This window comes from Temnothorax longispinosus, chromosome 5 (genome assembly GCF_030848805.1).
Source record: "Temnothorax longispinosus isolate EJ_2023e chromosome 5, Tlon_JGU_v1, whole genome shotgun sequence".
Taxonomy (NCBI): domain Eukaryota; kingdom Metazoa; phylum Arthropoda; class Insecta; order Hymenoptera; family Formicidae; genus Temnothorax; species Temnothorax longispinosus.
Window position 1 is genome coordinate 19,028,219 of NC_092362.1, and position 10,610 is coordinate 19,038,828.

General features: G+C 36.8%; 2 protein-coding genes and 1 long non-coding RNA gene across 3 annotated transcripts in view; 2 read left to right on the forward strand and 1 right to left on the reverse strand.

Annotated features, from left to right (window-relative positions):
- Positions 1 to 1,007: 1,007 nt before the first annotated feature.
- On the forward strand, positions 1,008 to 4,744 carry Mau2 (Mau2 sister chromatid cohesion factor). Its single transcript, XM_071777684.1, has 8 exons — positions 1,008 to 1,313; positions 1,582 to 1,761; positions 1,838 to 2,116; positions 2,208 to 2,454; positions 2,845 to 3,092; positions 3,310 to 3,515; positions 3,705 to 3,907; positions 3,979 to 4,744. Exons 1-8 carry the CDS (start codon positions 1,089 to 1,091, stop codon positions 4,173 to 4,175), a joined length of 1,785 nt encoding a protein of 594 aa, XP_071633785.1. The 5' UTR covers positions 1,008 to 1,088; the 3' UTR covers positions 4,176 to 4,744.
- A 1,501-nt stretch (positions 4,745 to 6,245) lies between these two features.
- LOC139812671 (NADH-quinone oxidoreductase subunit B 2) lies at positions 6,246 to 7,686 on the reverse strand. The gene is made up of 3 exons (XM_071777696.1): positions 7,527 to 7,686; positions 6,583 to 7,134; positions 6,246 to 6,496 (listed from the first exon to the last, which is right to left on the reverse strand). The coding sequence occupies exons 1-3, from the start codon at positions 7,669 to 7,671 to the stop codon at positions 6,399 to 6,401; spliced, it is 795 nt and encodes a 264-aa protein (XP_071633797.1). The 5' UTR covers positions 7,672 to 7,686; the 3' UTR covers positions 6,246 to 6,398.
- Positions 7,687 to 8,602: 916 nt separating this feature from the next.
- The window catches only part of LOC139812673 (uncharacterized), an 81,875-nt gene continuing 79,867 nt past the window's right edge, over positions 8,603 to 10,610 (forward strand). Inside the window, exons 1-5 of the long non-coding RNA XR_011731911.1 lie at positions 8,603 to 8,662; positions 8,899 to 8,959; positions 9,317 to 9,426; positions 9,896 to 10,057; positions 10,325 to 10,371. This is a non-coding gene — a long non-coding RNA (uncharacterized lncRNA). The remainder of the gene's footprint in view (positions 8,663 to 8,898; positions 8,960 to 9,316; positions 9,427 to 9,895; positions 10,058 to 10,324; positions 10,372 to 10,610) is intronic.

Sequence of the window (10,610 nt, forward strand, 5' to 3'; positions counted from 1 at the left end):
TCTTTAAAGTGCTTTTTTAATCATTACGCTACTATATTTCTTCACTGACAATGAGTTATGACGATTTAAAGTGAGTAGTGCATTTTAAGGGAATCCTAAAGCCGTACGTCTGTTATACCGGTTTTTTTCTTAGAGAAAATCTTTTAATTGGCTTTATAGAAATACAAAATTCTTGTATAGAATTAAAGTATACGCATCAAAATTTAGGTCATGGTGGTCGAATTTATACTGAAAAGAGCTTATCTCAAAAGATGTTTAGAAGAAAGCCACTGTAGCGGCATTTTGTAAAGAAATAGATTAGCGAGAAACCATTATAGCGGTGCATGGTAACCCCAAAAGGGTTAAATATTTTTATTTATTTTAATATTATACATGAGAAACAACAAACAAACATCACTGCTCATGACATATATGAATTATGAATATCGTAAAAGTGATAAAGTTGCGCATGATTTGACATCTGAATCGTCGAGCGACTCCAGGCAGGAGGAAGAGGGAAGGGGAGCATTGAGAGGTACATACAATTAAGTACGAAAGAAAGAAAAAGAAGATTATCTGTCCTTTTCTAATGTCCGAAGATAGTCGAAGTTCCGATCGCGCACATATACATATATATGCTTTTTCTGGGGTCAGTGTGTTTAAGCGGGGGCCGCGTTTTTCTGCGCATGCGTGGCGAGTAGCATCGATGCAAGCAAATAACTTAATATATTAAAAATTTGAATATATTATAGATTCTCATATTAGAAAAAGCGAGTCTTAAAAAAAAAAAAGACAATTAATTAAAATTAAATATTCTCGGCTATGTGAGAATATTACAAGAATTACGATCTTACACGAAAGGGCCCGAAGGTACCCGTATTCTTTATGAATTTGGTACTTTATTAATGTCACGTGTGCGAGAAAACTTTCTGAGTGTGGGTATGCGCGTGTGTGGTGACTGGTGTGCATCGGGTGCATCTCCCCTCCATTTGTTTAGTGCGTCTTCGTTGACTTCGTTCTGACATCGCTGGGTAGAGGCCGGTAGAGTAGATCTCGTTTGGCTTCGTTCGCGTCGGGTTCGTGTGGGTCGTGTGTGGTGAAATGTTAAAATGGCGTCTTCTCAGGACGCTTGGTATCTCTCGTTGCTCGGTCTGGCCGAGAATTTCCGCACGTCGAATCCGCCCGACATCAAGTCGTGCATCCAGTGTCTGCAGGCGGTCTTCAACTTCAAGCCGCCGCCGCGCGTCGAGGCGCGCACTCACCTTCAGCTCGGCAACATCCTGCTCACGCACACGAAAAACATCGATTTGGCGCGATACCACCTGGATAAAGCGGTCAGTATTTCACCTCATTCGCGTCTACCGCGATCGAGATGGTGTAATTTCGTCGCCCCTCCTTTTTGCCCGCCTCCGTTTCTTGCTGCCCCCCGCGCGATTTGCGCGATTCATGAACGCTTGCCCCCCGTCCTAACCTCTCCGATGACAACAAATAATGCGTCGTCGAACGGTTACGTCAGTCGCGAGATTCACAGAGATGCATTAAGTTGAAGCTTATCGTCGTCTTTGATGACTCTTGTAATTGACTCTTGGTTATTCTCTTTAGTGGCGACTGAGTCAGAACATAAATACATTCGACGACGTCAAGTTTGAGGCAGCCAGCGTCGTCGCCGAACTGTACGAGCAACAGCTGCAGCCGAACCTGAGTAAACCGATTTTGAGGAAGGCGATAGAATTGTCTCAGCACAATGTCTACTGGCACTGCAGGCTCATCTTTCAACTTGCGGTAAGCTTTAATCAGCTTAATTTCTCATGTCTCAAATAGACAATGTAAAGTACTCACGTTGACTTATAAATTGCAGCAAATTCATGCCTCAGAGAAGGACTTTGTCGCAGCGAGCAGCTTGCTCGCGGTGGGCGTCGATTATTCTCACATAAGCAACGCCAGTTATACCCGAGTGCTCTTTCTCTTAAGTCGGTGTATGCTGCTGTTGATAGACAAGAAGTTCACTGAGGTTCATCCTCTGCTAAATTCAGCAGGCCATCATGTGGAGAATTGGCAAGGCAACCCGCATCAAAAGGAGTATCTGAAGGTGTACTTTCTAGTTCTTCAAGTGTGCCATTATCTTATGGCAGGCCAGGTGAGAATAGTCACGACTGTTGGAATTATAAAAGAAATATGGGCCATAGGTACCATTCTAATGATAACGTATTGTCTTTGTGCTAAAATAGGTGAAGAGCGTGAAACCTTGTTTGAAACAACTGCAACAAAGTATACAGACTATAATGTCGCCTAGCTGGCCGGCGGACGATGTGGTTACGGGCTCCAATATTGGGGATATGTTTATATGGATGCCGAAGGATCATTTATACGTCTTGGTTTATTTAGTAACCGTTATGCATTCTATGCAAGCCGGTTACATGGATAAGGCACAGAAATATACCGATAAAGCGCTTAGTCAAATTGAAAAACTAAAAAGTAAGTACGCGCGTTACTTTTTAATTGATTCAAAGTAGTTTGTTATTTTCGATTTACAATTCACCTCGTATTCCTTTACTTACAAACCTTCGAGTCTCCAATCAATCTCTTATAAATCGAGGTATATACAGGATCTATCTGAATCTGCCGACTACGAGTCGATCGCTCTCATATAGGTTGGATTCGGGGGGGAGCGCGCTATTAGCGCTATTTGCTTATTCTATCCTTGTGTTACTCCTGATGAGCAATAAAGACAGAATGATTCAATAGCGCTAATAGCGCGCTCCCCGAACGCAGCCATAGAACCATGTTTCTCATCTCGTGCATTTTATTCTCTTACATTTTATCGGTTTAACACTCAACAAAATCAATTTCATTGTTTTTTTACAGTTATCGATAACAAACCTATCTTGTCTGTGTTTCAATTAATGCTTTTGGAGCATATAATTATGTGTCGGCTTGTAATGGGAAACAAAAGTGTAGCTCTTATGGAAATTTCTCAAGCTTGTCAACTCTGCAGGCGGCAACCTAGGTTACTACAGGGTCATAGACCACAATTACATGTATTACTAGGGTTATACGCAATGTCTATGAATTGTATGGAAGCTGCAGAGGCTCAGTTCATTGCTGCACTCAAAGTAAGAAAATAGAATTGTTTCATCATAAATTGTGATGAATAAGTCAAGACTTATACGTGTTATTCTATCTTTAATCTATGTAAATTGCTTATGTGTATTCTCGTTTAAACACTTTTATTTTTATTCTGGCTTAATTTTGCACGCAAATATAATGTTAGATCTATGGAGTACTTATAGCGATGACAGAGAAAATATTATTTCACCTTTTTTTTTTCAGACGTCACAAGAAAAGGAACTCTGGACATTCGCGCATTTGAACCTAGCGATAGTATATCTCAGATCAAAGAGGGAAGCCGAATTGGGAGCGTTGTTAGAAAGGATAAATCCAGAATCTCTACCATCACATTCTCATTCTTTGAGGGCAGCTGCATATTACGTACAAGGACTTCAAGCTTTCTTTGGTGCTAGATACAATGAAGCAAAGTACGTACGATTTTTAAAATGTTTAGTCTCATATCCTAATAAATACATTAAACTTGTAATTTTCCGAAAAAAAAAAAAATAAGATTAAAGATGGGATAATCTGATTCTCAGTTAGCAATGTTAAAAAATCTTAGTAATATATAAAACAAATCGAATATATTGATGTAAATGTGCTAATATGATTTTTAGGCGATATCTTAGAGAAACCTTAAAAATGGCAAACTCGGAAGACTTGAACAGACTCACTTCCTGTAGTCTCGTGCTTTTGGGACATATATTTCTTTCTTTGGGAAATAGTAGAGAATCGATGAATATGGTCACACCTGCGATGCAATTAGCTTCTAAAATACCTGATGTACATGTACAACTGTGGGCTACTGCCATTTTAAAAGGTATGTGCAGATTGAAAAGTAAATAGTAATTTTTCAATTATTTGTACGCTTATATAATTGAAATATTGCAGATTTGTATAGAATTTGTGGTGAGCCTAATCGCGAGAGCGAGGCATATCAAATGCACTGCACATTCTCTCAAACTCTCCTGAAGGACCATTTTCAGAGTACACAAATGAGTGAGCATTCGCTCATTCAATGGACAGACGGCCCAATGCCCGCATCGCCAACCAATCCACCACCATCCACGTCGCAAGCAATTCTCTAATGGTATAAAAGATATTTAGGTGTGTCTATTTACTTAAATTGTCCAGAACTGTCTGAAACCATGTATATTTGTACTAATTATTCCTTGAGTTGTAAAATGAAGTTGGGTTTAGCCTCATTCAGTCTCGGATATTAAAAGAACTATGATAATGTTTAAAAATATCGGATTTAATTGCGAGTAAGGCGGTAATATAGAAGGATTAATGGATATTTGATATAATATCCAGATTTTTTTGATACGTGAGATATCTGTAGGAGTATATGGCAACTAGATATAGCAGAGCTTGATAGCAATTTATAGTATTATTTGAATCATCGAAATTGTACACGGCAGGGATTGACTAATTTAGATCATTAATATTTTGTTTACTTCAGTTAATAAACACTAAATCATTTTTTATGGAATTATTAAAGAGGATACAAATGCTAATTATCGTAATGCAGAACAGACCCGTTTTTTCAGATTTATATGACCCGTTCTGCCGCACAATGCGTTTAGACGAGATTTGTATTGCACATATAGGGAATAGATCGGAATATTGAATAAAGATTTTTATTTTTGTTTGAAAATTGTTAATTTTATATTTCTGATTAACATACTAATCTAAAAATCTTTTTTTTTTACATCACTTTATTATCTTTATCTCCATACGCTGGAACAAGTAAAAATTAATATGTTAAATTATTCCAACAAAACAATTAAATATATATTAGATGCATTATGTTAAACTTGTAATTGCAATATTTTACATTATACAGTCTTCATAATGATATCTTAATTACAATTTCATTACATAGACAAAATCTTGTTTGGAAACACATAATTGATCTTCGAAATTTTATTATGTGACTAAGGAAGATGGGGAACAAGTATCAAAATTTAGATATTAAATTTTGTATATATTGAATAATAAGAACGATGAAATCGAAGTAATTAACTCTCTCTCATCACTATCAGCAAGGTTTGACAAATTATCCGTGTATCCAGTGGATTATCAAAATTATTTTATTGGTTCTTATTTAACGTTACCTCTTCTTTTTTTTAATGACCAAAGTAAACATTAATAATTTGGCTGTGGCACAACAGAATAACAATTCATTAAGCGGTATAATAAAAATAAATAATGGGTACGGAACTTTGCAAATTGGTTAAAGAGATGCAAATTCTTTACCTATTATATGTACAAGATGTTTCGGTATATATACATGTATTTTTATTAAGATGATATATGTATGTATTGTATGAGTATATAATAAAATGTAATTGTTATATATTAGTATTAGTTACAGTAATAAATAAAGAAAGAAAGGGGCCTTAGAACGTGGTAACTTAAACGGCAAAGAACTTGTGTGTAAAATTCTTTGCTTTATTTAAATTATTCTGAACATACTTTGTATATACTTTTAAAAGTAAAAAGATACGTACGTGCAAACAATAAAATAGAGAATGTAATAAAAACATAGGTTTGTACAAATATTTGTTTTCTCAACATAAAAAAGTACAAACTTCATTTATCATGGTATGTTTTCTGATATGTACATATATATATATATATATAAAGCACTATTAATATCTCATTACTACTTATTGCACAGATTTATTAATATAATACGATTTTATGATTATTCTGATATCGCTCTTTCGGAAAGATAAATTTAAGATATAAACTGGTAATAAAGAGAAGAAGAGGGGACAGAAGAGGACACAATTTTTTGACAAGATAAAATTAATAAAATTTTTTACAATTTTGCATTTGAACTTAAATATATAAAGAGTTGCGTCTTTTTTTATATTATAATACATATATTAAAAAGAAATCGGAATTTTTTTAATTATTATTGTCACACAATTATGTGCGATAAAATGTATAACATTCGATTAATATATATTCTAAATTATAAAATATATATATGTATATATTAAAAATGAAAATATATTAACCAATATTTTTTATATCTTAGCAATCTGTAATGTTTGTGTGATTCATTATGTAGCGATAATATAGTGTTGCTAAATATATTACGTTTTCGTATCTTTTTCTAAATATGCATGCAAAGTAAACGAGGTTGATTTATGGTAATAAACAAATTTATTTTTATTTAAATGTGATTTATTTTGTCACATTTTTGGGTGACATACAACTCCCCTATTGCTTAATTATGTGTCAATTATCTTACAATTTTTAAATATTTTATACATTTATTACTATAGACGTCAGGTACATTACTTCCTGTACCAAACTTGTGCAGTTTGCATACGTTTTATCTTTTTCTGCAACTGAAGAACACCATACAATAATGCTTCAGCTGTTGGGGGACAACCTGCAACATATTGAAGGTTTATATTTGTGAATAAAATAAGATTAACATGTACATAAAATAAAGAATATAAATAATTGCAAATTTACCAGGCACGTAAATGTCCACAGGTATTATCCTGTCGCAACCCCTGACCACGGAATAGCTATAATGATAATATCCGCCTCCGTTCGCGCAACTTCCCATGGAGATGACCCATCGAGGTTCAGGCATCTGATCGTAGATCTTCCTCAGGGCAGGTGCCATCTTATTCGTCAAAGTGCCAGCGACTATAATAACGTCTGACTGTCGCGGCGAGGCGCGGAACACCACGCCGAATCTGTCCATGTCGTATCTAGGCGCCGCAATGTGCATCATCTCCACGGCGCAGCAGGCTAAACCGAAGGTCATCGGCCATATCGATCCTTTACGTCCCCAATTTAGTATGTCGTCTATTCTGGCTAGGGCATACTCTGCCATGTTACTGGGCTGTTGAAACGGGCTGTACGGCTCGACTTTCGGTTTCTCTGGCAGCGCAGGCTTCGCCTTCTGCACGGACGACTCCGTGGCCATGTCTTTAGTCTGAACCTTCAATGTAGCAACAGCAGGTCCTGACGTCGCTACATTGTTACGGACCAGGGACACTAGTCCCTGAGGGACATCTGCAAAAGAAGAAAAAAGTAAGAAACAGGTAAATCATTGTAAATGATCATATGGTAAACATCAATATCCCAGTTGCGTTTGGAAGGTTATGATAGCATTTTAGTCGGTCGAACGTTTCGCTTTAAATTGTATAACTAAGCGAACAGACAAATGCGCGTCGAATTTCGCGACGTATTTTAGTGTGCAATCTTATGCAATAGCCGCGGTATTAAAACGGAAAGTGCGCAAGAAGCGAAATTTGCTCAACGACGATATCGATTGTTCGCGGTCCGGATGCACGCATTTTACCCGATGCGGGATTAAACGCGCGTTTCGTCTAACGGTGCATCAGGCTCGAGTATCGAGGCATTCGTTTAATGGCAATCTCATAATTCACAGTGAAATAACTCACGTGTAACGGAACGAAACATATCTCCGACCTTCCGTGGACTGACTGCTAACTGCTTATTGCTGTCTGCTACATCGCAGGTTATGCGGGCGCATGCGCCAATTATGATTAAAGACCCGCAGTTTAAATGTGATTTTTTACTAGCCATCCACTTTTTGACTCACGTACTGAACTGAATTAAATTACATTGGCATTTCCGAATCTTTTATTTCCATTAATGGAAACGGTCAACACGCACGCGACGGGTCTGCTCCGAGCTCCGAGATGAGTGACTCGTTTAATTGGTAATTAGAATTTATATTAATTTGCATAATGCGAAAGCGAACGTCGTATAAGACGAGTATCTAGCATTTGTTGCATAAAATGCGAAAAATGAACGCAAAGTTAAGAGCGGGACGCGTAGCGTCCGCGTCGCCGCACGTCGCTCTTGAATTAAGTTGATCGCGCGTGAAGTTGACCGCGCGTAAAGTAGACGAGCGAGCCCTTTTGGTCGCCATTTTAATTACGTGCAATTTTACTTTTACTTGCGAAACGAGGCGGACACGGGGCGGATCAGTTCCGGGGCGGAGAGGAGAAGACGTCGCGAGTCGATCGTTTGAACAGATTGGCAAGCAACAATCCATATTAACTCTATATATTTATTCCTTATTATAAGATCCGACTTTCGCGCAATGTAAGTTCGACGTTCGCATATATTAACGATCATTTCGCGTACGTAATTCGCAAGACTCGTTCGATCGAAAATCTGTCGGGTGCGAGCAATCGTCAAAGCGATATTATATCTTTGGCTGTTTATATATTTACGATTAATTTCATCCTGCATATTTTATTTGTATTGCAATGCGAAATAACGACCGCCAAGACGGGTGTACGCTATATTTATTGCTCGAAATACGGAAAATTTGACAAATTGACGCGAGGCTAGGTGCGAGAGTAGAACGCGCAGCGCCGCAGCGTCACTCTTTGCGCGTGAAGTTGACCGCGCGTGAAATAGACGACCCCCCTTCGCCATCTTAATTGCATTTACGTTTCGTTTGCAGAACGCGACGGACACGGGACCGTGTAGACGTCGTGGCATGGTCTATGCACGGGACGGATCGGCTCCGGAACGAGTGCAGGCGTCGCGAGTCATTTAATTGGTAAGTGAAAGAGATATCAATTTTGCTTTTATCATTTGCCGCAATAATTGACTATCCCTTCGACACTCGTACATTGATGATCCATTCGAACGCGTATTTCGCAAAAATCTTGTTCGGCCAAAGTAACGCCGCCATATATATGTCGCTTTTGGAGCGCGAAGTTGACCGCGCGTGAAATAGACGAATCCCCCCCCCCCCGCTTCGCCATCTTAATTGCATTTACGTTTCGTTTGCAGAACGCGGCGGACACGGGACGGATCGGCTCCGGAACGAGCGGCGTCGCGAGTCATTTGATTGGTAAGTGAAATGTATATCAGTTTTGCTTTTATCATTTGCCGCAATAATTAACTATCGCGCAATATAGATTCGACACTCGTACATTGATTATTTATTCATTCGAACGCGTATTTCGCAAATCTTGTTTGACCGAAGTAGAGCCGCCGCGTCGCTCTTAGCGCGTTAAATAAATTGATCGCGCGAGACCTTTTCTTATCGTTAGATGCATCTGATTGCATTCACTTTTTATTTATGATGAAGTACGCGTTGCATATGATTAATATCCGGAGTACTACACGAAGTATGACAGCCGCACGATTATTATATTCTGCTCATTATAATTGCACTTAATTTTAACCAACAATTTGTTTGTTTTAGTGAATAGATGTTTCCTGAATGCCACGAAGAAATAGCGATGAAGAAAGAAGAGAGGAGGAGAAGGAGGGGAGGCCAGAGAGGTGACCACGTGTGACGGCGGATCGTGTAAGGTGAGCACTTCGTAATTAATTTATTTTATATTATTTGTCACTGGTGGAAATAATTATTTGCGCAGTAGTACACCGCATGAGGTCGCATATAATAAGCATATTGCACAATGCACATAATGTATCTAAATCTAATAAATAAAATATTTTGGATTTAATATTTTGAAAATATATTTAGTAAATATATTTAGTAAAATATTTACAATATTTTTATAATATTAACAAATATATATAAAATATTTCCAAACATTTAAGATTTATAATAATTTAAATTAACTATATCAGAATTAAATTTTTTTTCTCATCAAAATTTTACATGAATTCATATCTGAGAAATCATCTTTATTAGGACATTATTTTTTTTATTAAAAATTTGTTGAAATTAGGAATAAGATATTTGCGTGCAAAAATTATTCTTCTAATACTTATTTTAGACATTATTTTTATTTGGATATATTTGTATGTGTTACAGATCAGTGAAGTACGTACTATAATTCCGTTGTTGTGCATCATGATGCGAGTGAAGAGAAGGAGAGTTCTGACAACCTGTGCGGAGATTGAGGCTTGACAATCCGAGAAAAAGAGGAGGAGGAGGCCTAGAAGAGGTATCAGGCACCGGTGGAGCAACTTTGCGGTAAGCATTATTGTTTACTTGCATAAAATTAGTTGTTTCTTTTTTGATTATTTTATTTTTCAATGATTTAGAAATAATAATTAGAGAAAAAAATTAATCTAAAACGATTTTATAAAAGATTATTCTCATAATCTTTTTTAGAAAATATGTAATTATTTTAATAGATATTTAATTGAAAAAAATCGATGCGTGTAAGAATTATCTTTCGAATAATTGATTATTTTGATCGCTATATTTTAATTTGGATTTTATGTTTGTTTGTTACAGATCATCGTAGCTACGTGGCTGATAACTCCACTGCTGCGCATCGGTTGGTGAGTGATAAACAATTTTTTTAATAAGGTAACGGATCTGTGAAAAATATATCAAATATATCATATCGGCATTATTACAATTATGATGGTAAAAATGAATATAAAATTTCATGGATCCTATCACCTTAAAATAGATATTATAAAAAATGTGATAGATATTTAATCTTGGGCTCGTTATTTGTTGTGCTATTAATTTGGTGTGCTAATGTGCTTGAGGTTACACTCGCACTGGTACACGT

Excerpts from the sequence above, each read along its gene's own strand:
- Mau2 (XM_071777684.1), top strand. The coding sequence starts at position 1,089 with ATGGCGTCTTCTCAGGACGCTTGGTATCTCTCGTTGCTCGGTCTGGCC. Across the intron at positions 2,455-2,844 it reads TCAAATTGAAAAACTAAAAA|TTATCGATAACAAACCTATC; the intron begins GTAAGTACGCGC and ends GTTTTTTTACAG. Across the intron at positions 3,516-3,704 it reads GCTAGATACAATGAAGCAAA|GCGATATCTTAGAGAAACCT; the intron begins GTACGTACGATT and ends TATGATTTTTAG.
- LOC139812671 (XM_071777696.1), bottom strand. The coding sequence starts at position 7,671 with ATGGCTAGTAAAAAATCACATTTAAACTGCGGGTCTTTAATCATAATT. Across the intron at positions 7,135-7,526 it reads TATGTTTCGTTCCGTTACAC|ATGTCCCTCAGGGACTAGTG; the intron begins GTGAGTTATTTC and ends CTTCTTTTGCAG. Across the intron at positions 6,497-6,582 it reads TGTGGACATTTACGTGCCTG|GTTGTCCCCCAACAGCTGAA; the intron begins GTAAATTTGCAA and ends AATATGTTGCAG.